At 44.2% G+C, this 26,794-nt stretch overlaps 1 protein-coding gene across 1 annotated transcript in view; it reads right to left on the bottom strand.

Annotated features, from left to right (window-relative positions):
- CCNI (cyclin I) overlaps nucleotides 1–26,794 on the bottom strand; it is a 560,313-nt gene that overhangs the window by 322,514 nt on the left and 211,005 nt on the right. The window contains exon 3 of the mRNA XM_069626334.1: nucleotides 22,987–23,121. Coding sequence (XP_069482435.1) covers nucleotides 22,987–23,121 — 135 coding nt within the window. The remainder of the gene's footprint in view (nucleotides 1–22,986; nucleotides 23,122–26,794) is intronic.

Raw genomic sequence — 26,794 nt, forward strand, 5'->3', positions numbered from 1 at the left:
TCTTTCATTTGTAAATCTGTCCAGTTTCTTATGAGCTGGAACAGATCTGCCATTGGCCGTCCTTTTTGACCTTTTATTGCAGGATTTATATAGGTACTAAAGCCATCTGCGATGGGAGCCTGGTTATGCACGTCACCTGTAGGCACAAAATATCAAAATGTTTCAGATTACATTAATCTTTTGCAAATAGATGGACAAAACCCCTGGTGTTCCAAGATCCAATCAGGGTTGTCTTCTCTTGGTCGCAGTCTTGGCATTCTCTTTCATTTTCAGTGACCAGGGCCTCAGCCAACCAACTCCATGAGTCTTGCTTTGAATCTTTGGCTTCCTCTTGCGAATCTCCGTTAATCGCCCCAAGTGTAGTTTTGAGACAGTTGAAGGTTATCTTCAACGGGTTAATGTTTTCGTGACCATCTCTTGAGCTCAATGTGGATTTTTGAGACCTGATTAAGGATGCATGATAAGTCATTTCCGTTTTTTTAGTAGGTTGTGCACTCCCGCATCGTGGTGTTTCGCTTCTGATCTCAATAGAGCTTTTGATTCTTTCAATGGTGAAGACATCCGTCTCTTCCCGTTGTTGTTGTTGGTTTTATTACCATTTTCAAGTTCGGATTTGAATTCAGTGATATCAAAGCCCAAATTTAATAAAAAATGGCGCAACATCGAGTAGTAGATCTCATCACATGCTGTATTGTATATGCAATCGCACACGGTCACATTGTTGTTCGTCTATAAACTCTACCGCTGAAATGTCATCTGATTCAATTGCTCAAAGCATCAGGACATGATGGAGCAAGCATAGAACATTGAAGCCATTCAATATTAATCCATCATTCATTGATAATAGACATTCCAATAACAATTGATTGCTTGCACTTGTTCTTTTTTCCAATCTTTGTGCATTATTCCTGTCCTCTTTGGTGTGTCGGTGTACTTCCAATACCTTATTCAATTTGGCAGTGCTAAGTTGCAGTGACTGGTTTCGTTGAAATAATTCTCTAAAGGTTCCGTGGTTCTTTAACAGCTTGTCTCTGTGACAGGAATCTTTGCGAAATTTGACATCTATTTTGTGTCTTTTTTCTGATACGGTCATAAACAGGTCACAGGGCATCTGTGAATTCATTTTCCATTACTACCCTTCGACCCAGTGATTCTGGATCACAGTATTGCTCAAGGCTGAATGTCGACTTCGAGAATACTACTTGTTGGGGACTCTGATCTTCATAATCTGCCTAATTCAAATCCTGTTACGTGTTCTCACATTCATCATATTTATCATGTCCAATTTAGAGGTGTTACAAAAAATCCAGGGAAATAGGGCTACAAAAATCAACGCTGGACTACTTCTTTGTATCCGAAAATCTAAATCGAAGAGTTATATCGCTTATGGTCGTCTCTATGAACAATAGCGATCAGGATCTATTAGAACTAAGAGGTCATACAAAAAAAGGTAGCAGGCGCCCCTCTCTCGAAAGAACACGGCATGATAACCTGTTCAGTGGTTTGTAACCACTTAAGAGTTCGCAGCCATCTGCTTTTTGCTCACTGTACCAGTTCTTGGTCATCCTCTTTAAATTTTGCTACTACATCCTTTTTCTGTGAATGTTTTCCTGCAGGTTCTGGAGAGTAGGACTTCAAGTTGCAAAGACATTTTTAAGATCCATTCCATTTTGGCTGCTTGCCTTGCGTCACTTTTTTTGTTGTTGTTTTTTTGTAGGCGCATTTTTGTCTTCTTTCAAAATGTGCTTTGGTTTTTGATCCTGGTGAAAAATCGAGAAGCTGTTTTTGACTGACTTTGTAGCTATTTTTGCCCAGTGATCTTAGATCGATAGGGTTTCCCACCTGACCATTCAAGGGATGCCGTTTGAGACAATCTGCTCCACGGCAGACAAGGGATCTCCGATTCCGAACTCTTGGGATGACTGATCATATTCTTGCTCCGATGGGTCCTCAATATGATGAGGGGGGTGGGGGGGTTTGAAGCATTTGTCTTATCTGGTTCGCTCACAGGATTTTAAGGCCAAGACTTCAGTCTGATTACTTATTTCTCGTCTTTGACTTGGGCTATTAGTATTTCGATTTGTTGCTGCACTCATGCACAATGTTCCACACAGTTCCATTGTGATGGATCTATTAATTTTTAGTAGCATCAAGGCCTCTCGCACCACCTGGCTAAATGTTTTTTTTTCCTCTCCGTTTGTCTTTAGTTGTCCGGACAAAGCCCTTTGTGCCAAGTTTGCTCTTTCAGTTTCTTGGTTCATTTTTTCCTGTACCATAGATATGAGTGATTCTATGTGAAGAAGCTTTAAGTGCATCATGGCTGTGAGGGTAGTTTGATCTTTGTAGTTATCATTTATGTGTTCGTACATCTTTAAGAAAGGAGCCAAGGATATTGTTAAGGCTGACATTATGCTCGACTGCGACTCCTTAGAGGTTGACTTGCATGTATTGGTTTTTAGGTTTATGCCAGCGTGTCTCTAGTTGGAGCCCATTCTTCTCACCTTCGGAAAGTCCCTTTGAGCAAAGGAAGAGGCAGTTGCAGATTCATCCGTCGATGTGTGAGAACTGTTTTTGTGTCTCGCAATGTTCTCGGTGATGGATGCCAATTCAATGGGTGTCTTCGCTCGTTTGGCTCCTTGGATGATTTGTGAACAAGTGATTCCTCGGGGGCTGCATGAATCAAGCCTCCTACGTTTGTTTGAAGGGAATGCTGTATTTTTTGATTGTTCACAAATAATTCAGATTGGGAATCATGTGTCATTATGTTCGCTCTACTTTTCGCCAACTGTAGGGAAATCTCGGCGATGTCGCGTGACCGTTTCTCAGCCACAGCAAGTGATGCAGGTGGGGGCAGTGTGTCCCAGCTAGGCTGGTTCAACTGGTCCAATTGATTTATTTTGTCAGAAACGTTGGAATTGGTGCCCTCAATTACGAATGAAGGTGATGTGAAAGTGTCATTTTGTCTTGGTTCTTTGTGACTCTTGTGCGCTGTCAAGTTAAGCATTGTTTCAGTCCTCCGACATTCGATGTCCACTCCATGCACATAGATGTTTGAAGTTCCGAATGCTACTTGCTCTTGATGTACGACAGCATGGTCAATATTTAGGAGTGGAATCTAATCGCTGCTCCGTTCAACTTGTGTACTTGGGGATAATGAGCCATCATTTGTGCAGATGCTTACTGCAGTCTGAGCTGACTGCACCAACTGATGTTTAATCCCTAATGTTGAAATAAGTGACTAGTTGCACGGTAGTTGTGTGCTGTACCGGTTCACCAAACGACTCATTGCCATGGATTGTAATCGGGTCTATGTGACGAGAAGTTGTTGTGAAAGGCGCTGATCCAGCACATGAGGGCGCAAGAGAGTCAGATGACGCCGGTTTTGGCTCTGCTCTTCCTTTGCTCTATTCGTAGAGGCTCCTTCTACAGCCCCGACAGTCATGCTATGTCCCCCACCCCCGTTCGACCACTATATCACTAACGAGGGCAGGGATAACAGGCGGGGAAACTCTTACCTCTGCATCAGAGTTTGCTTCAATTTCACAGTCAGCCAGCACCATGGACGTGGACGGTTGATTTAGGAGGCAAAGTGGTACTTGTCCTCAGCGGGGCTCGCTTCTTCAGCTCTGACTCAACATCCATGTTGGAGAGATCATGCGCGGTCAGGGCAGATCGGTCCCGGCCCCCTCGTCCCCAGTCTCACAGGAAACACTCCTGACACTCTGCGACGCTCTGAGTTTTTAAAAGGATAGCTGCTCCTCAGCAGGGCAATTAGCTGGGCAAACAGAATGTTTGCAAGGTATAGGTTGCACAGTTTATCAGCTGCTCCACACAGGAAACACTCCTGGCATTCTGCTTGGCCTTGCGCCTCTGGTACAAGAAGTCCTCCTTCTTAGTTTCCTCGGGCGCTAGCTGGAATAGCTCAGAGGCTCTGGAGATCATGGAGTGGAACAGTCCCACCTCATCCAGTGAGGAAACCCTATGTGGAGCATCCAAATATGGAGATTCGCTGTCCGCTGCAACAATATCTGTGTCGTTGTCCCATCGTCGTCGTGGCCGTATCCGTACCTCTGTCTGGGTCTGGTGGTGGAGAAGGGACCCGACGTGGTGGAGGAGGTTGAAATGGGGGCATTGGATGACGCTTCCTTGTAACGCTTACCTTAAGTCCCTGCGGGAGAGTAATGTCTTTTCCGCTGCAGACCTGTGGTCTGGGCACTAGTTCCGTGGAAACAACAATTATAAAAAAAACACTATTGTAATTTCCTTTCACAAACTGATAACTGTGATGCAGTGTACTTTGAAAATGACCCTCCCTTCTCACCTGTGCCTTTGTGTTGTGGAGCTCTACAGGGGCACGTTGGGTAGATGACTTATTCTGAGGGGGGTAATGGTTTCGAAAAAAGCCTCTTATTTGTATAGTGTCCGAAGCCTTTCTTTTTAAGTAAGGGAAAGTCTCTTGGTAAAAACAATTGTTTATAGTTCATCAAATTCGAAAAAAGGACCCTACGTTGGAGAGATCTCTCTTGCTAAAATTCACTTTTATCCTCTGTGGGTTCGTGGTTCCCTAACAAGGGCTTAGGCTGTGGTAAGGCTGCAGTTATACTCGTTTTTAAGGGAATATTAAATAACGTCAGTTCATCAAAAGAAACGGAGCAATAGCTGCCTTCAGAAACAAGGGCGATAAAAATAAGCGAAGAAAAGCCTTGGTGATACTTCAGGTAAGCTTGTATGAAACTTCTTCTTTCTTTTCTTTTAACAAGTCCATTCATTCATTAAATACCTTTGTTTTGCAGGTCTTTGGAGAAACTGTGGAGAAAATACCTTCGGACTGCTGTGTAAACTTTCGCAATATGCTGCGACCGTGGGGAAAGAGGGAAGAAATGCTGCGGGGCTGCGACGGAGCTTCTGACAGGAGATGCAGGGACTTCGAATATTACTGCGGACTGCAGAAAATTCCTGGAACCCTTCGGTTCGGTAAGTGTTTACAGTATTTCTACTATTCTGTTGATTTTGCTATGGAACTAATATCTTTGAATCATTTTCTTCTGTTGACAGGAGATCGCTGGAAGCGTTACCCGCTGTCAGCTGAGAAGATGCGAAGCGAGAGCTTCGGCGGAGGCGGGGCTTAAGTAGCTCCCTCCGCTTCAGGTGTAGAATGCACTGTGCGTTACCTTATGGGATTAGCGGCGGCCATGTTGAAGATGGGGAAGATAATGTAAGTGTAATGAGCCTATGGGTACAATGCTAAGAGTGAGGCAAAAGCCTCTTGCGCAAGGCTTGAAGACACTGTTTACCCACCGGTATTGCTGAATGGGATCTGTATTTCTGTGCTGGGATCATGACACTTCCTCTTCTTTGCCGTAGGCTGACCAGGGACACCCCAGGTGCCGTGGATATCCTCCGACACCAAGGTGTGCAGGGTCAACAGAATATCCAAGGAAATTTCCCTCAGCGGCAAAGCCGGAATAGGGAAACTAGGCCCTGCACGTTGTCACCATCCTCCTCCTCCTCCTCCTCCTCTTGAACGTCCTCGTGGACTGTGTGTAAGGACTCCTGGTCTTAGTAATCCATGGACAAGACCTCCATGGCTTGGGCGACTGCCTGTGGGGGCTGGTTCGGGGCATCGCCACCCAACCCACATTTTTTCCCCCTTTAGGGTCCTGAACCGGGGCCTGTGCCGGTCCCCCCACCCCCTTCTGGCATGCCAGCAGACTTTGCCAAAGTCACTGCAGCAGTGTCACGACTGGGGGGATAGGGATACCTAAACTGCAGGGGCTACCTTTGCCGATGAGGTCTTACCCTGTGCCAATTGAGCCTGCTTGGGCTGTTTGGCCACCTTCTCCTCCGCCCGCGGCTTCTCGGATTTCTCACGTAGTTTAGCCAGGGTAGATTTCCTCTTCGGAGAGGAGCACGACTGCCGGCTGGCAATGGAGGCGGAAGGTGATGTTGATCGCCCCCTATCCACCTTGGGACCCGCTTCCGCGGTGAACCCGGCTCTTGGCCTTATCTTGGGCCCCCACGGATGAGGCGCCCACAAAGGACTTAGAAGACCACTCATCGGACCGCCCGGTCCTGGGTGAGGCATGGCCCTGCTGGGAGCACGGGTAAGAGGCCCTGGCATTAAGCCACGCCGCCAGTCTACTGTGCCTGTCCTTTGTAGTCTTCTTGGAGAACCCGAGGGATATCTCACAAACTACTTCCTTGTGGTCCAGGTGCAGGCAGTAGAGGCATTGCAGGTGCTTGTCCTCCACAAAAACATTCAGTAGCCCTCATTTGGTGCAGGACCTGAAGAGGGACCTTCCCTCCTTGTCATCCGTCATGGTCAGAGGGCGCGAAGTAGGCCTGATGGGCTTCTAGAATCTTCAACAAACTTTACCCTTGAGAGGCGCGGATCATCACCGACAACGGGTCCCCACTGTCGGCAATAGAAGTAAAGAACACACAGGCTTCTTTCAAAGAAAAATTCTAAAAATGTACAAATAACTCAGACAGCAAACTCAAGGACTCCCAACACTAAAAATTTGAAGATGGCTGCCAGAGGAGGGGCTTAGGGAGAGGACAATAAAGGAGGTCAGAAAGAAGGGGTCCACAGGGCAGTCATAGACTGAGGTCCAACCACAAGTACCTCCGTCTTGTCCCCATTCAATTTAAGCCAGTTGGAAATCATCCACCGTCCCACAGCCTCTAGGCAACTCCTGAACTGAGATGACATGTCAGAATGCAGAAGATTCAAATGAACTAAGATCGGTGTATCATCTGCATATGAGTAGCACCTGAAGCCGTGGGAGTTGATGAGACCAACCAGAGGTCGCATATATATGTGATACATTACTCACCGTAATCGTATTTCTGATGCTTGTATCTGCTTAGATTCACATGCTGTACATAGGCCGACATCTAGTGAAAGCTGCAGAGTATTACAGTTTGTTTTTCGAAACTCGAAAATGGGCGTCGAACTAGGGCGTGCCAGTAATACTATCCCTAGTGTGACGTCCGCTGTACCCACGATCCCTCACGCGTGTATGACCCTCAGATTGTATTTTTTCGGACATAAGGTAGTATGAGGAGTAGCGTGAGTACAGAGTATCCAAGCAGATAAGATAGATAAGAGGGGAGGAAGGGCGGGCGCATGTGAATCTAAACAGATACAAGCATCAGAAATACGATTACGGTGAGTAATGTATCCCTTCTGAGGCTTGTGGAATCTTCTTAGATCAAATGCTGTGCATAGATTAGCTAGCAGTGTTAGAAGAAGGAGGTGGGATGTGAGAAGGGTAATGAGTGAACATATGTCTTAGAACCGCTTGTCCCACTTGAGTATCTGTCTTGGAATGAGTGTCAATGCAGTAGTGCTGAGTAAAGGTGTGAATAGAGTTCCATGTAGCAGCTTTGCAAATGGTGTCAAGGGGTACATTTGCAATAAAAGCCAGAATGGCCCCAGTACCTCTTGTAGAGTGGGCCCTTGGCGTAAAAGGCAGTGTCTTTTCTGAAAGGGAGTAACATAGATGCATATATTTGACTATCCATTTAGAGATGGCACCTTTAGAGACGCAATGTCCTTCTCTGCCTGTAGCTATGGAGACAAACAGTTGATCTGTCTTTCTTAGCGGTCTGGTCTTGTCTACGTAGTAGAGGACCGCTCTCCTCACATCTAGTGTTTGGAGTTTCACCTCAGCAGAGCTTTTGTGTTCTTGGAAAAAGGCTGGTAGCTCAATGGACTGGTTAACAGGGCATTTTGAAAGGAACTGAGGTGAGGTGAGAACCTAGGGTGAGTGCGTAAAACCAGTTTATCCTTATGGACAGCAAAGAAAGGATCCTGCACTGACAGAGCTTGAATTTCACTCACCCTTCTTATGGATGTAATGGCTACTAAGAAGGCAGTTTTATAGGTCAGGTGTTTGAGACTTGCTTTATGCATGGGTTCAAAGGGAGGTCCCATGAGTTTAGCAAGCACCACATTAAGATCCCATCCTGGTGGCGGGTTAGAAATTGGAGGGTGGAGTCTCTTCACCCCTTCCATAAAGGCTTTGACAACTAGTACTTTCCACCATGACACCTTGTTATGGGAGGTGGTGTAGGCTGACAGCGCCGCCAGGTGTACCTTGAGTGAATTAAATACCAACCCTGCATCCAGTAAGTAGAGCATGTAGGTGACAATATTGGAAGGAGTACAATCGATTGTGTTGATTTGTTTATTCTGGCACCAAATAATGAATCTTTTCCACTTATCAAAGTAACAGTGCCTTGTGTTAGGTTTTCTTGATTCCTTTAAGATATCCATACATCTCTGTGGTAAATTGAGATGGCGAACTCTATGACTTCAGGAGCCATGCTGCCAAGTTCAACGAGTTGGGTTGAGGATGCACTGTTTGTCCTTCGTGCTGGGAGAGTAGGTTGTACCAGCACAGGAGTCTGATGGGGTTGCACACCGCCAGTTTGCATGGGTGTGGAAACCATGGTTGTCTCGCCCACATAGGAGCAACTAGGATGAGCGTCATCGATTACCTGTGTATTTTGTTCACCACCTTCCTCATCAGAGGGGTTGGTGGAAAAGCGTAGGCAAACATCCCTGACCAATTCCTCCATAGAGCGTTCCCCTTGGAGCCTGGCTGGGGGAACCTGGATGCGAAGTCTGGGCATTGTCCGTTTTCTTCTGTGGCGATAGGTCTATAGTGGGGGAAACCCCACTTAGAGAAGAGATCCTCTACGACTTCTTCGTGTAGCCGCCATTCGTGTTCCTCTGGGAGGTGATCTCTGCTCAGAGCGTCCGCTAATGAATTGAGATCCCCTGGAAAATGTTGGGATGCCAGGTAAATCTTCCGTCTGAGTGCCCATTTCCAAATTTTCTGGGCAAGCTTGGACAGATTTGGCGAATGAGTGCCCTCCTGTTTGTTTAAATAAAACATTGCCGTTGTGCTGTCTGTTAGGATCTGCACTGACAGGTTGGATACAAGAGGTTTGAATGCCCGAAGCGCTCTGAAGACTGCCAGAACTTCTAGCAGATTTATGCGATTGTGATCCACTGTGTGAGACCAGAGACCCAGAGCTGTGTGGTGACGGTGGTGAGCACCCCACCCTGCCAGGGAGGCGTCTGTTGTGACAACGGCCTGTATTTCTGGATCGTAAGGATTTTAAGCCGTCTTTAATGCCTCTTCTACTGCTCTCCCAAATAGGACGTTTGGCTCTACTGGCATGTCTATGAGGGTAGCCTGGGTCTCGGGCTTGAACCCGGACTGTTTTAGCCAAGCATGGCGTTTTATCACTGTGCCTTCTGCTATTAATCTTCCTGCATTGTCTGCAGCATCGAAGTTTGTTTTAAGTATGCATCCAGATCTACCGTCTGATGCGATTTGGGACAATTGTCCCTTTAGCGATTCAGGTGCAGAGGCTATTAAAGCAGCTACTTGGTCCCACTAGTGGCAGTTATAGCTTGCTAACAGAGTGGTAGTGTTAGCAATGCGTGCCTGATATGCTGATGTGGATGCCACCTTACTCCCGAGAGCATATATTCTCTTGCTTTCTTTATCGGGGGGTGCTTCTGAAGAAGCTAGTGGTATGCCCGCCCTCTTTCTGACTCGTTGTACCAACGAGTCAGGTTTTAACTGACCCCTTAGGTACAAGGGATCGGAGGGAGCGGCCCGAAATAATTTTAATTGGCATATTACCCGTATGCATTGTTGGGTAAGAAAGCATCTTTCACTTACTGCACATTTAGCACCAGTTTGAATATTCACATTCACTCACTAATTCTCTATTTTCTTTCATGCATTTTTGATTTTTTCACACCTTCTCATCGTTCCCTTTTCCCCCCCACCCTTTCTCTGTGATTTTTTGAACTCAAATGGAAATGCATACGGGTAATTTGCCAATTGCTGGTTTTCTCTCTTCCATGGTATACTTGATAGAATGTTTGCTCCATTTGCCTTCTCATTGCGATTTCAATGTGTCATGGAATATGGTGATCTGATTGCGTATGTATTATTTTCATCTATGATTTGTTGCACCTAGATACGCCCTGATTTGATAAAGGCACCATGCCGAAACACGTGTAATCTATAGGACAATGTAATTAAACTCCCCCATCACACAATTTCGTTCGGATTCAGCCTATTTTTTCTGGCGCCGTAATAAGGTGTGGTCACAGCAGCCTGCTTCTCTGATTTATTATGTATTGTTAATATTATTTTATGTAAGGCTAACGTATTTATCCATTTCATAAAAATAAAATAAAAATTATATAACATTTGCACAACATGCATTCTTTCACTCTTCTGATGACATATAAGAACTTTATGATAAAGGGACACATGTTTTGTTAGGTGTATGTTAACACATTCTCATTCTCCAAGTGCATTAACATTAAAAGAATTGATTAAACACATTGGGGACATTGTGCTGCTCAATCTGCACAATCATCTCTGAATACCAGGCCCAGTTTCCCCATATTGGAATAATTGCATACAAAGAGGGAGACTGCGGGTTTGAAATTCATAATAAATTTGGACCAGGACTAGAGAGTGACCAAAACCTGTATATGACACAGCACATGGCAGGAATCATTCCCATAGACATCCACTTGAGATCAATTAAACAAATGTGCTATTTACCTTCTACCTTGGAGAACCCGAGCTCTTTTTGCTGGACTTTAGGACTTTTAATTTCTAACCTGAAGAGAGTGAGACCTTTTTCCCACTCATGTATTTTTTCTGTGATTTATACTCTGTGTTCCTTTTGAGTTTGGTCTGGCAAACTCCATAGGCATCATCTTTGCATTGTGACACACAGCACCATCAGTGCAGTGGCACAGGAAAGTCTCTTAGATTTCCCAAAGGTTGAAATACCTTTTCTTGGTGAAACTACTGTTTCCAAGAGCAGTGAAGTGAAATTTACTTTTCTTACAATTTGTAACTTTCTAGACCCAGCACACACTATCTTACCATAGGGTGCTTGAGGGGTTACTTAGTATCCCCTTTGTCTAGTTTCTCATGTAAAATTTTTACGTTACCCTTTCTACAATTAATGGCTGGTGGCAGCAGTTTACTTTTTACTACCATTGTGTGTTTTTACCGCGGGCTGCGTTCGCAGCTGCAGTAAGGCACCCATGGGTGCCCATTTTGTCAAAATGGCCCTGGTCTTCTTTTATCACCATTTCTTATTGGAAAGGTCCTTCTTGATATTTACTCTGCGTGCCAAACCAGGTTTGGTCCCTTTGTTAGTTTTGTCTTTGGTGGGATTCACGAGTGAAGCCTGCCTCTGGCTCCAGTATGTCTGGCAGGGGCAGGAAGTGAGGGAGGTGCCCGAAACTCCCTGTGCTTAATCCCCTTGGTTACAGGAATGCACCCAAAGGTGATTGGCCGGCTGGCTGTGTTTGGAGGACAGCCACCCTGCTGTGAGATCGACAGCTAGGCTGGAATGAATGGGAGAAACCTGCTTAAAAGGCGAGACTTTTTGGCTTGGAAGGCAGAGTCGACGCTGGACGAAGGAATCCGAAGAAGAAATTGGAAGAGAGGCATGCTGCAACTCCTGGACTGGTGGTTTACCCAGTGAAGCCCTGCTGCTGTGCTGAAGCTCCAAATTCGTTTCGACAAGAGAAGCCTTGCAAGGACGACTTCTCCCTTTGGGTTGATGGGACCAATCAACCCCAAAGTGTACTCGTTTGGACATCCTCTCAGAGCTGGCTGTACTTCCACTGCTGCTAGAACCGAAGCGCCAGGGAGAGGGACACCAAATCGAGTGAATCGCTTTTAAGTCAGACCCGAGCGCCAAGAAGATCCTCCGGACTTCTCTGAAGCAGGACTGACCAACCTGAGCCACCTCAACAGAGTGCTGGACCCCAGATGCGAGGAAAGTCTGAAGTGGTATCCCAGAACCGCAGTGTTGCTAGTTGCTGTCAGACGCGAGGAGCTGAAACCGCAAAGTGCTGCTGAATTGAAGTTTGCCCATTGCTGCCGCTGACCTTCCCATTGCAGTGCAGGAGTCCACAGGCGTCCTCCCTCTTGCCCCCACGGCTGAGGCCCACAAACCAAAGGATCTGCAGAATTGTACAAGAGCAGAAGCCAGCTGGAACCATTTCTTCTAACCAAAGGTACTGTAAAGTTAAGAGGACTTACCTCTTGTGCCTTACTTGTTCTCAGTTGAGACTTGTCTTGGTTAACCTTGCAGAGTTGCTTACAGTTTGCCCCTCACAAGCATCCCACCTTGTTGCCCTTCAAGTGAATCTTATTTCTACAAACGTTTCTAAAAACATTGTGGAAGACTTTTACTTGTCTGCAAAGAAGATCTTCAGCTCCCCTAGACTTTGCTGAACTAACAGTGGCTGTCCTAGCTCCCTGCGAGACTTTTCTTACCGCTGACTCTATGCCTTTACCTTTCCCTCAGGAAAGGGTTACATTTACTTGACATTGGAAGGTTTAAAAAGTACTTACCTGTTTATGAATTATTTGTTAACCTTTGTTTTATTTGCAATCTAACCTTTGCACCAAACTCTGTATTGCTCTAAACATGCCAGTGATAAATCTTTGTCCACAGTGTCCTAGCTATTTAAGTCACCTAAGGGTGTAGGAAGTGTATATGTGTGCCATTCCCAATGGGTATCATCTTATTTAGAGAAACTAAGAGTGAGTTTTGAAGTGTATTATAATTGTTACATGTTGTGCTCTCTTCGGAAGAAGGCTTATGTAAGTGACTGTTAAATTAATAATGGTTTAATCAAGAAACCTTGAGGGTAAATGTTTATTTGAATAACTGTCACTGAGAAACTCTGTGTGACAACCCTAATGCTCACATTGACCCCTCTTGAGATAAGCCGGGCTGCTCAGCCACACTACCAACCTGTGTAGTACAGACTTATACCAAAGGTTGGGTTCCTATTTTGCGGGAGGTGAAGGTTGCTGTAGTCTTCCAAAGGATATTGCACATAATCTTGCCCAACATGGCTAAATAGGGCATGAAGGTTTTTACAGCTTATGTTTGAATTACATATGCTTCTAAGTAACTTGAATAAAAGGACTATCTTTTTAACCAATAGGGAAAACGAAAGAACGTGGGTTTACAAAAGACATCCTAAATAAGGTACAATGCCTAGTATACACGCTTCAGATAATACTGTACTGGGGAAATCCAAGCAATTGAATCCAACAAGAGTCGTTCAGGCCCTAGCATGGGCCCCGAGGAGCTTAGAAATAATCACAAAACTCTGCACAATAGCCTCCTCTCTATGTTGCACAGAGTTCTCCACAATGTTGCACCTTTGTGGTTAAAGTAAAAGATTAAGAGACAACCCCTGCTGAGAACTCTCCGATCACCTAATAACGTTGCACTGCTGTCCCAGTTCAGACTTTCGAGGTGTGTGGCTGTGCTTTTTCTACACTGGCCCGAAACTCTGCAACTCCCGGACTAAAGTATTAGGAGGATTGTAGATTACTCAACCTTTCGGATAAAACATTGAAAACCTATCTGTTCTTGTGTTCAGAATATGTTACCTCAGTCCCATCTGCAGTGTTTTCGAGCCAAGAGGTCACTCCAGTGGCGAATGAACACGTTCTACAAGAGATACTAGTGCAACATAACAAACACATGAAATTGGTATACACAAACTTCATTAATGTATGTTTGCTATATGTTTAGTATGTGTAGAGCGTTCCTAGCCAATAGGCATCTCTGCACTAGTTACATTAAAGTCAAATAACACAGGCAAGACACTGAGGGTAAAAGTACATAAGAAATGAGTGTGGTTGCTTGTTACAGAGATACGCATACCAGTAGCGTTGGGAGAGAGCATGGGTCATCCCTAGTGAGGCAGAGTGGTCTACATGGTATTGGGGTCTTGTGAAAAAATGTACTCCAGTATTTTGTGTAATGTAACCAATGATGTAATAGAAATAATTCAGACTGACTTATCCGCCATTGAAGGGATCAACAGGTAGGAGAAGGTCTTTGTGGTAACAGCACCATTAGATTCTATGAATTTGCTTAGTATAACGTCAAATAAATGGGTTCCTTCTTCTCCATGGGCTAACAACCTGCTTTCATGGGCTCTCCATGGAACAGTGACCATCCCGGAACAAGTCACACCTTCCACATTCCACCATTCAATTCAATCCTGGAATAAGATGCACTGACTGAACAACATGGGTGTATGCACAGTATGCAACCCCTTCCACCCCAATATTCAATCCATACCACACATAGCTGCATTGCCAACAGAAAACACAGATATAGAACTACATTCTCTAACAAAACATGAAGCAACCATTTTGTATGTACCGCAATCAGCCACGGAAGTTAAAACCTTGCGAACAAGTCAATGACTATGCACTCTCACGCTGACTATCCTGTCGACGGCACCCACAAACTTTCCTTGCTATGCTGGGGCCTCCTAAGAGACACAAACTGCCGATCTTCACTCTGAAGCCCTATGTTCCTACATCAATGCCTGGTCGATCACTCTGGCCTCCAGAGGACATTTTGGAACACGTGACTGATGCTGATTTTTCAGGCGCCCGAAGGGTTTTATCAGAAGAGGAACACTACCATTCCATCTTGCCTCCTGCTCAGCTACCTCATGCCACTCCTTTGCCTGAACGACCTGTGTCTACATCCACTGACCTGGGGTGTGTTGGGTAAGATTTTAACCTTTGTGCTAAATCTACCTCACTTGTGATAACTCCAGAACATTTTGCTGGGCTGGTAGATTATTTGTCCCTAGACCTCAGAGAGTGGTAACCTTTTGCCAAAGATCCTTTTACTCTTTTTATGGGTGTCATTTGTAAGACTATCTATAGTGTCCTTTTAATGTTCTCTTTGACAACTTTTACCTTTGGCTCCCTTTTAGTTTCTCTAGCTAACCTTGTAAGAACTACAGTTCCCAAGGGTAGAAAGGATATTTATATCCGTTCTACATTTTGTGGTGAAAACCAGCACACCCCACCTTATGTGGAATGTTGGAGAGATACAATGTATCCCTTTTCTCACTAGCACAATAACAATTCTGTTACAGGGACATGTTTACCTTAAATGGCTGGTGGCACTGAACCTTTTTACAAATTCAGTGCACCTTTACCGCGGGCTGTTTTTGCAGCTGCGGTAAAGGCACACATGGGTGCCCATTTTACCAAAATGGCCAGTCTTATTTTTTGCCATTTTCACGCTTCTTGTCCCTTCTTGGGTTTTCACCTGCCCTCCAGGGCAGGAAAGTCCTTTGTGTGATTTTTATCTAAAGCGGGAGACCTCGGTCAAGCCCGCCCAGGCTCCAGAGTGTCTGTGTACGTAGGAAGCAAGGGCGGAGCCAAAACTCTGCAGCCCGTGGTCTTCCTGCCTGCGAGAATCCAGTTCAAACTGGGAGGCTGGTTGTCCTGAAAGGACTGCCAACCCCCATAAGTTTGAATGTTGTATGTCTGTTTGATTGGCTTGGTTCATGCATAAAAAGTCTGATCACTGGACCTGAATCCGAAGAGGAAGATGAAGAAACCACGGCCGAGATGATTTCCAGAGACCGGAGAGCCTGCTGTGTAATGGGAGCCTGCGGTTACCCTTCCCATCAAGTAACCTGGGGACTCTGAGAATGACACCCCGACCCAGAGTCTGGTGGGATCCAATAGACTCAAGAAGACCTGCATAATGAGCCATCCCACGCCTTGCTGCGACCTTGCAGGGCTGCAATACCCCAATACACTGGGACCTCTGAATCGAGCCGAAACGTGTGGCATCCTGCTCCACCTGCAGAGACGCAATTCCAGTCCTTGAAGTCCCCTCACCAGAGTGCTGGGCCAGATTAGTGAAACAAATCCAATTGGCGATATTCAGTCTTCTCCTGGCTCCTGAAAAGGGCGCCAACGCCACAGAGCCGCATCCAGCCGTCAATAAACTCTTGTCTGGAGCCTTCCCCATTGATCCATGCTGCAAAATCCATCTTCCATCTTCATGTCAAAGGAATCCATCGACCAGGTATTTGGCTGCAGGTCCTGAAGTCTCCCCTGCTGCAACTCTTCTTCCGTGCTGGGGTACTGTGTTGGTTGGGGTATTTACCTACCTTAAGCCTTTGTGATTTCTGTAAAGCTTTGCAGGGTTTCTTGTGATTGGGAGTCCTCTCACCCAGTTCACCCAGGCCCACTGCTGGAATCCGCCTAGGGTGTCTTCTCAGATGTCCCTGGACCCTAACTAACTTTAAAAGTAAACTACTTACTTACTTGAACAGTCTTCCACAGGAACTCCAATTTTTGCTGCAATAGAACCCTATCTCACCCTGCCTACAGCTGGCACCTAGACCACTAGGGTTCCTCTTCGGCCTCTGAGTGCACTTATGCAATAGACTAGGGAAGGACTGGATAATTAAAGGATTCGGTCTTGAAAAGAACAACAAGTATTTGAAAAGTACTTACTTGTGAAAGAGTTTGTTGGTAACTAACTCGGAGAGTGAGCAGCTACACTTGTTCTTACTTATCTTAATGTGTGTCGTGCCATTGTGAAAAGTATATGAAAGGATATTTGACTCACCTGTGAATTGTTTGTGCCTCTTCCCAAAAGTATTGCCGTTGGCTTCACTTGCATTTCTTTCAGAATATTAGTGTGTAAATTCTGCAACTGGGTTTTGCTTTTCATGGTCTGTTTAATACAGCTACTAAAACAGTCTTAGGTTCATACATGCCTTTAAGTTGCTGGTAGCTCCTTTAAAATGTATATAGGTTTTACTTACCTTGGTCTACCTTGGGCCATCCTAAAATAAGTTAGAAAGTTATTGCTCACCTTAGTCTATGTTCCACGGATCCGAAAAGCACCTGTAATTATATATTACAGCAAAAGGTATTAATCACCTAGTATAACTGTGCGTTATCATAAAAGCAGCTATAGGTATATACTGTCCATTTGACCCGAGTTCCACTATTCAGAAAAGTACCCTGGTAACAGGTTTGGTTGATTATGCGATTCCTTAACCGAGTATCACTGTATGACTGACAGGGTCTACTACCCTTGACTTACTGTAAAGTAATCTAAAAGTAACTTGTGGTTTTACTCTCCATGAATAGGTGTGTCCTATACTATATGTGTTTGAGAAAGTCTGACATCCCTAGAGTCACTGTTCGTTTTCTGAACATGGTCTATGCTTTGGTCTGTGTACTTGCACTGTGTTATTTTTTTTATAAATGTGTTTATGACTATCACCAGTACTTACCCCAATACCTAACTTGGCCTATTTGTATTAATAATAAACCTTTATTGTTTAGAATACTTCTGGTTGCAAGTGCTTCTATTGAATGTTTGGTATATCACAGGTTCCATGTATTCCTACAACCCTCTCTCCGTCCTAAAATAAGCCTAGCTGCTCTGTCTATGCTACCCCATACTCAGGTGGTACAGCCTTATACTAAGAGTGGATTATTGTACTGTCTCAGTTAAATGGGTTTTCTAAGCCCTTAGTTAGACTTTCCAAAAAACTGTCCCAACAGATCCCATCCTTGATTTATTAACTGACGAAAAGATGGAGGAAGCCTTTGCATTGCTACTTGAGGGCGAGGCTGCATTTGACCGCACCATGAAGGTGGCAATTGACATTGCTGATACTGGTTTTCACCAGATGAGGAATGTTTTTTTACTGTGTCGCAAGGGTGGCCTTTACTCATGAATTTCCGACCAGACGTCCAAAACAAGATCATAGATATGCCCTTTAATGGCGAGGACCTCTTTGGGAAGAACGTGGACGATACCCTTCATGCCATCAAGACGGACACCAATACTGCCCAATGCTTGGGCACCCTACTGCAGCAACGGCCATACCAGTACTTCCAGCCCATCAAGTCCTAGTTCCCCAGGTCGGCACGTGAATATCAGGTTCACCAGGTTGGGACGTGACTATCGACTGGCCTATCATTCTCAAACATACAGAACGAACACTACCACCTCTGGTGACTCCTTCAAAGCTAGGTCCCTACCAATCCTACAGCGGTAACCAATGATGCTAGAGGTCCTCTCAGCCAACCTACCAAACAGAGCCGACCATGAGACTGAACCCCCCCCCCCCCACCCTCTACTTCTGCACTCCAGTGGAAGGGTGCCTTTCCAGCTTTCACCAACGGCCAAATGATTACCACAGACAAATGGGTGCTCTCACTAAAACAACAGACATATTCTGGAGTTTACAAAGAAAATCACCCACCACTCCACAAAAGTGGAGAAACAGCATTGCACACTGCAATGCGAAGTCCGCGCTCTGCTTGTAAAAGGAGCAATAGAATGTTTTCCGCTCACACAGTGTGTCAGGGTGTTTACTTCGCTACTTTCTTGTGAGTAAAAGTCGAGCTGCTGGAGACCTACATTAGATCTTCATTTTCTAAACAAATTAATTTGGTCCAAAAGCTTTCAGATGGTCATGCAGCAACACATCAGTCAATTAAAAGCATGGGGTTTCTCATCATCCCTCGACTTGAAGGACACATAGTTCCACGTCTCCACGTCCCAATCAGTTACCGCCACAGGAAGTTCCTAAAATTCACTGTGGCAGGACTTCACTACCAATTTAAGTCTGAACCCAAGGGTGTTTAAAGAATGCATGGCTCCAACTGCAGCTCATCCCCGGAGGTCGGTTACCTATATCTATTTGTACCACATTGTCTGGTTGGTCAGGGCACTCCACTTTCCACCTGACCCAAAGCACACAGAGGCCACTGTGACCCGTCTCTCCTTGTTGTGATTGTCCATCAGCTACAGCAAATCTTTCATGACTCATTCCCAACAGATGTTATTCCTGGAAGCGCAGTTGAACAAAGTCTCTTGCACAGCTACCTCGCTGCTAACAGAATCCAAGCCATTCCATCCAAGATGCATTCACTGTCACAGCGGCACGTCGCCTCAGTACGGACAGTGAAATCCCTCCTAGGCATGAGGTCTTCTTGTATCCTTTTAATACAGCACTGCTGGCTTCGCATTAGGGTTGTCCAGTTGTTTCTCGGTACCTGCTGGTATCAAGTTGCTGGCCTTTAATAAGTTGTTCCTGATGGGTTCTTTCCAAGTTGCCCTTCGATGGTGGTGGGTAGGCACCAACCTCACACAGGGAGACATCAGGTCATGGTTACTACTGATGGGTCCAAGAAAGGACCTACACCAGTGACCTTCACGCCAGAGGACTATGGTCGGAAGAAGAGAAGTCCTTGCATATCAAAGTCCTGGAGCTGGGGGCAGTGCTCTGGGCTCCGACATCCATTCGCTTCCACCTACAAGGGAATGTAGTTTGTGTGGTCACTAACAATACAACCATCAGGTTTTATATCTGCAAGCAAGCAAGGTGGCACCAAGTCTCATGTCCCGTCCGCGGAAGCACAATCCCTCAGGCATTGTGCTCCTTCTTACTGTGCATGCGATAGTGTATGGGGCACACACACATGTAGTTTGTGAGGCTCTAATTCCCTATTTATGACCAAATTCATGTCCCCCATTATTATAATAACCCCAAATGCAAAAGAACCTAGTTCCCTAAGGAAGCTTATCATGAAGACTTCCTGTGCAGTATTTGGCACATAAAATGAAGCTACTATAAGAGCTTTTGCTCCAAGGGTGTCCCTCACCATAACATAAGTCCCTTCTATTTTATATTCTTGCCTTTTAAATGGGGTGGCTTTATGAAACAGTAATGTTACCCTTGCTTTCATAGAACCGGTAGATGTGTGCACTTTGACTAGAAAGTCTCCATGCTTGAGTCTATGAGGGTCTTCGTTCCAAAAATGTGTCTCTTGTAGAGCCGCCACTCGTATGTGTAATCTCTTTAGTTCTTTAAATATTTGGACTCTTATATTGGGTGTGTTGAGCGCCCTGACATTAAATTATTTCAAGCTTATCACCTGAACCATGATTATCACAGACTTTTAGTGAGTTGAAAACAAGTCCTGAATCTATTAGGTGTGTTAGATAAAGGACGATATGTTTAGGTGAACAGTCACTAGGGTTGATGTTCTTTGTATTGCACCAAATGACAAAATGTTTCAATTTATTGGAGTAACAATGTCTGGTGTTAGGTTTCTGTGCCTCTCTAAGAATTTCCATACATCTTTGAGGTAGTCGGTGGTGCCCAAACTATGACTTCATGAGCCAAGCTGCTAAATTGAGCATTTGGAAGGCATGGGTGTAGTATTTTCCCTTGTTCCTGTGATAGCATGTCGTATGGGCAAGGCAGTTTCCTCGGTGGGACGAGTGACATTCACATGAGATGAGAGAACCATGGCTGTGAAGCCCACATTGGTGCCACCAGGTTTAGTGTGACCTGTTCTTGATGCATCTTGTGAACCATCCTGTTAATTAGGGGAACTGGGGGAAAAGCATAGGCAAATGTCCCTGATCATGTTTATTTTTGTAATTTGTTTTTACATTTGTAAAGCGCCAAAGCCCTAAGGCATCTGAGCTCTATTATGCACCAATTACACACAAAACAAGGAAGACAGAATAGACAGTAGAAGCACTAATTGGAGTGCACTGAAAAATATATGAGTGGGGCAATACTAATACTATAGCTTTATAAATCTGTCCCGAGGGCCATACCGGGAGTTATGGGCACTGAAAACCGTCCGCTCGTGCCTTTAACAAGGCATAAAATAAGCAGTGTTGCATAGCAATTTGCTATGCAATTCTGTAGGTTTGCTAATCAAATCGACACTTGTGCAGCAAAGCTTGCTATTTAAGTTTCCATGTTCAATCAAAGCACAGCTAGCCCTGCATTCCTCTCTTGCCCTCAGTGCTCTCTTTTCTCGGTTTACTTCAAGTGCTAATGGAGAGAAAGTGCAGCACTAATCTCCTTCACTCAAGTGCCAAAGGTCTGTGTGGGAGTGCTAGGCAAAAATAGCATTTTTCTTTTTCAAATGATTGCAAACCAGAATTATTCGGGTTGATAGTTTTAGTGATACTTTTATTAAGACAACTATATCCTGGCTGGCAAAGATCAGTATGTGTTAACTTTATATATTTTTAAAAGACCGCCATGCAATTCCATTCCTAAAAATGTAATTTGTTGCATAAAGCATACTTGTAGTATTGACACTGTAAAAACACTGCATTGCCTCCATGCATTACAGTAAATATTAGGTTGGTGTATCTAAATCTCATATTGAATTTTGGTGATGAAGATGCAGCATAATGACAAGTGAAGTACTTTTGTGTACATGATCACAGGATCAAATGCTTTTAATGGCAAACCTAGTTCTTTAAATTGCTAGTTGCATGCATCTGTGCAATTGCTGCTCGACCCATGAGCTATTACCATACTCAATGGGCCTCATTATAAGTGGCAGTCCAGAAACAACAGTACTGGTAATCTTCCCGGTACCGTTGTTTCCATACCGGCAAACTACGAGTTCTGCGAGCGGTGCCTTTCAGCCTGCCAGGTCTGTACTGGCGGGCGGAACGGCAACCGCGCACAGAACTCGATGGAGGCACCGGGACCATTCATGAATGGTGCCGGTGCATCCGGCCTCCCCATCCACATTGAGTCCAATGGGACTCAAATGGGAATGGGGAGTAATATTTTCCACCGGGCTATAATGTCCGGTAATTGCTGATTCCTGGGCGCGGGGAAATTCAGAGTCCGGTGGCAGCAGTGCCGGTATTTGCCAGCACTGCTACCACCAGGGTCATAATGACCCCCATTGACTTTCTATTGAATCAGCCTTTTGCTTTATACCAGCTACCCTGAAAGCGAGATGAACACAAACTACAATATTACACCTAGTTTGCCCAGTTCTTTGCTTGCTACACCATCCGCTCTGTGTATTCTCCTACTTTCTTTCCTCTTACATTATGAATACACGAGGCCAACTAGATGTTTACGCAAAGTAGTCATCAGTAGTTCCATCCAGTTGCTACATCTACAGATCTACTGCACTACCATACACCATAGTAAGCATCCAGGGCTCAATGTGCTTTATAATTATGATTGCATTATATATTAGCATGTTCAGGAGACAGCTGGCCAGACTTTTTCAGAGCTTTTTTATTATCATATCTATGTGTTTCCCTTTATGCAGCCCTTTACATTTCTTTTCGCCCACTCGCATAGTCGAGTAGATTTTATGAAGGGTGAGTACCATTTGCAAGGGATGTTTGAAACTTTTATTTATATAGAGATATGGAAGGAAACCCAGTTGACACTCTGTTAGCACCTGCTAATAGTGTCAGTTCTATCTGTTCCGGGAAGGAATAGACTTTAGGAGTAGAAAAATAGAACTTAAAAAGGACAGGTCAAAGGTGAAACATTTTATAATGAAAAAATGTATTTTTAATTACTTAAGACATTCATAAAACAAGAATTAATTATTAAACATCAATTCAAAACATCTGTCATCAAAAAGAATTGTTGTCATATAGCCATTAAATGGCTAACCTTCAATAGGAGCTTAGAAAAAAAGGCAGGAAATGATAAATCATTGATTGCAGTAATTAGTAACTTTACAATTAATGTCAATATTATGGCTCTGTCACTGTACAGAAACATCTAGTCTCGACATGTTTCAGTTCCGAACAGTCGTATATACAGAACTTTCATCAGGAGGAAGTAATGTGCATCAAATTCCTATTCTGCATCCAGCTTGAGTGAAGGTAGACATACACAAATAACCACGACCTCTTGGGCGTGCAATCCTTCAATAGAATTGTGATAGAGACCATTAGTGTTCCTATTATGTGGCTGTAGTGGGAGCTTGCTAGTCTTGCTGTGTGGCAGTGCAGAATTGCCAGGCAGTGTGTCAGGAGATGGTAAATAGTAGTCTACAGGACAGGCCGTCTGTCTTCACAGCCTCATCTCATATGTTCTACAAGGCACTGTGTCTGCCTCTGGGCACGTCTCGTGCAAGATCACAGAGCTTGTACACCAGAATGCTGTGTGGAATCTGGTGAGGGTAGTAACTGGGCTGAAAAACACTCCTAAAAAACGTCTGTGGGGAGGATTAGTTAAGGTCCTGTATATGATTCAAAAAAATGTGCGGCCCCTTGTGTAATTATACAATTGTTTACCTTTACTGTTGTTAAAAACCGGTCCAAAAGACAAATCGCCAAGGCAAGCGTTTCTGGATAAATGCCAAACTGGTATTTCAGTTTTACCAGCCATAGAATTACTTCATCCCGTTGTGCTGGGGTAATAGTTCCATCCTGTTGGAAAGGAAAATATTCAATATTTGAGTATTGTAATTCAACACAGGAATAAATAAAAGTCACACAAACATTTTATTCATAAAGTTATGTGAAAGTGATGGAAGCATACCACGTTCTGCCAATACCTTGCCTTAACACAAACAGTGTGATGGTGGTGTGGGAACCACACGATCAGTGAACAAGTTTGGGGTTTGCCCGTTGTATGCGATTTGCTTTAGTATGGTCGTAGGCTCTCAAAGTGCAATGCTGCATGGCTCTGGGTTTCCAATAGTGGCAGTCCGAACATTGCATTATAGGGTGATAGACAATCACGCTGGTGGTGTCCAGTATTATTTCAGAGGTTAAAGGGCGAAGGGTGTTTAGGGAGTGGTGGGTGATGGTTAGTGGACACTGCTCTAAATTCCCTGCTATAAGTGATTGTAGCTGCAGGCTCTACGTCCTTTGTGGTAAGGTTATGTGCAGTCAAGATTTTCGTGGAAGAGGCGAGTAGGTAGGATTCCATGTTTAACTTGGTGACACTAGCATTGGCAGTGCTTGGTGCAGGTTCCATGAATATCGCAGTTCAATACATTTGACAATATTACGTTTGCATATAGCAATTCATGCCAGATACATCCGACTTCTAAATAGCGGTTAGTCAAATGTGTCCTACTCTTACGATGAACTTTTCAAGACAGCTCTATAGGAATTTCACACAGTATCTTGCATGTTGCACACAATTGTCCCAGAGGCGATCTCACAACTCGCTGAGTTGGCAAGCATGAGCTAAAAGGTATATAGGATATTCGGGGAGCCAGAGCTACTCCCTGAGAGCAAAGAGATGACGGAACGGACCTTGCAGCAGCACATCTCACCTCAACCTGGCAGCCAAGCAATGTCAGCTTTCGCATCACGTATAATAAAGTTCGGTTCACATGCATGAGTGCATTCTAAAGATCTCCAAATGTGTACACGAAAAGAATCCTTTGCAATCAAGTTCATAACACTCTGCACAGTACAAAAAAGCAAACAAACGGGTGTCTGCGCATCAACACCTGACAGTGATCTTGCACCGTACAAAAAGGAGGTAAGGTGACATTTTGAAGAATTTCTCGTACTAAAATATTGATGGGGATTTTCAACGGCCAGCAAAAATACGTCGCATGCGTACATTTGTATCGCACCACTGGGAATGGCATCATAAGTACCTTCATGGTACCTCCACCTTGGAGAGGCCCCACATGGCAGACTGATGCAAAGACGACTTCGCCCATTTAAAAAAATATCAAAAACACATGTTACAGTTCACTGTTAAGGGTACCAACCTGATGCCTAGTTGTTTTTGACAAGTGCATGCCATTCAGATCAATGTATCATGTAATGCTTGCTGTGTTCACTGTACTGCAATTTGTGTGTTTACTATAGTACAACTCCTGTAGCATGTTTAAGTTTTTGTGAAAATATATTTATAATTCGCAAAAGTTGAAATGCTTATTGATAAATGCGGGTGTCACTAAGGTTCTTACGATTACTCAGTGTGCTGAGCACCTGTTACCGAGACCTTTGTTATTATGCCAGATTGATTGATTCATTTATTTATTTATAGAGCGCTTTACACCAAGGCGCTGTACAATGGAACAACAAAATACAAGATAACAACATCAAATAACAGTGGGAGCAAAAATTACATCATGAATCATTCAATAAAACAGTGGAAAGAGCAATTAACTGAAGGGGGGGGGAATCACAGTACACAAGGCCAACTTGGCCTTTCCTATGTCTGAGATTGATAAACTTTAGTGTATGTGTATATACACATTGGGGATAGTAACAGGTGCAGTAGATTGCACTAGCTATAAAAAAGTGAACATAACATTAGCATGGTGCACTTCTAGAGCCCTATTCTGCTTGAAGAGGGTTGTCAAAATTGGGAGGCACCCCCCAATGAAGAGGAATAAGTGTTAGTCGGATGAGGCGATTAGGTAGCCACATTTATTAAGATGGTGGGACCTAAGAGTGAGGCTCATATACTGGCTTTACCGCCAGACGATACTTTGATGATGCACAAGTGATAGTACCTCACAGTATAGTACTGCACAGTCTTCTGTGAAAATATTTACCCCCTCACATTCTGGTCAAATTGTTTAGGCTTTTGCCTGCTCTTTTCTTTTTATCGACCATTTGAATGGAATGGTCCTACACAGAAAAGAGCAAACCCAATAACCGCTGGCCTGTGCCAAGCTTACTTTCACATCTGTTTATTTGTCACAAAAAGCTCTGCCTTTCTGTACAATTTCAAATGTTAGTCTGAACATAATTGGAACAGTCCACAAGTCTGTGTTTTGGGTGTATTTAAAGCGGTAAAATGCAATAAAAGTTTGGTCAAGTGCAGAAATTGCAAACTGGGCTCAAATTCCAGCTTCATATCTTAAAGTGGGCACCTCAATTAGCCGGTTACGTTCAACAGTCCCAAAATATTTAAAAATGATCAGCCCCTTACAGTCATTTAGTGCTAAGTGTATGCTTACAAAAAAATAGTTTTGGTTATAGTGTTGCTTCATATATATTCATATATATTAAAAGCGACCGTTTATATCTCACACACCACAAAGTAATTTATCTGCTCACTAACAGCATACCACTTGAAAACCATGACCCTCTTCTAATTTCAGTCTCAATCTTGATATGTGCACTTTACTGGCAGCTTCTAATATGTATCCGCTACCTAGGTGTGCCTTTCTCGTTGCTTCTGATCTGTCGCCTGTACCTGTGCTTGAGCATTTTTATATTGTATGCGTTTGCTTATCCGAGTAATGTGTCTCTGCCGGAGTAGGTTTTCCTTTTCCATACAGCTGCTGATCTGTGTCTTGAATTTATACTACGGTCAGTTTATCTTCCCTGTGGCTGCTTTTGTTAAACGGTGCCCTGTACCCATGCTAAAACAAGTACCTAGGCCAAGACCTGCTAATGTTGCCCATGAAATGCCACTTGTTTATTATTCTGATTCCAGTAGGTACGAACAGGGCAAAGGGACTTTAAGGGAGTACCTTTGCTTATTGCATGACCAGAGATTGTGGATCGCTTAATTGTTTTAGTTTGAGGTGGGACTCGAAGGTGTGTCTGCCCTGGGCCCCAAAATCAAAAATCCTTAAGATGGCCATGGCTATAAGCAGGAGCCAAAAGCCCCAGGTTTTTGGGTCCTAGTAACATGTTACATTAACACCCAACCCACCAGTGCACTTGCAGGTGCCTAAGCACGACCTCCAACATCCTTGCTCAATTCAAACCGCCATGGAAAGAGCAAGGTCTAGTTTGAGTGTCTTTCAATGGTTTCCATGGCAACAATTCTGAATGGTTAGTTTTCCCTAGAGTGTCCTTTTAAGAAATGAAAACGTTTTTGACAGTCCATTAGAACCCAGGACGTGCTGCTGGGGTGCTTTTAGAGGTCAGTAATGGCACCAAGTTATCACCTTGGCTCGCGGGCCCTTACCAGATGGAAAAGCTCCCTGCAGTTGCCAGCTTCGCTAAATTAAGAAATACCTTATGTAGGTGTAGTTTCTAAGATTTTCATTGGAATAGCCTGTACATTATAACATTAGATGTTATGTTATGTCATTTTGCACTTATATAGCGCCTTATATACCATTGGTATGGTCTGATGGTGCTGGTAGGTTGAACGCCCTTGGGAACC

The sequence above is a fragment of the Ambystoma mexicanum genome, chromosome 6p (genome assembly GCF_040938575.1).
Source record: "Ambystoma mexicanum isolate Mex_15411 chromosome 6p, UKY_AmexF1_1, whole genome shotgun sequence".
NCBI classification, from domain to species: Eukaryota; Metazoa; Chordata; class Amphibia; order Caudata; family Ambystomatidae; genus Ambystoma; species Ambystoma mexicanum.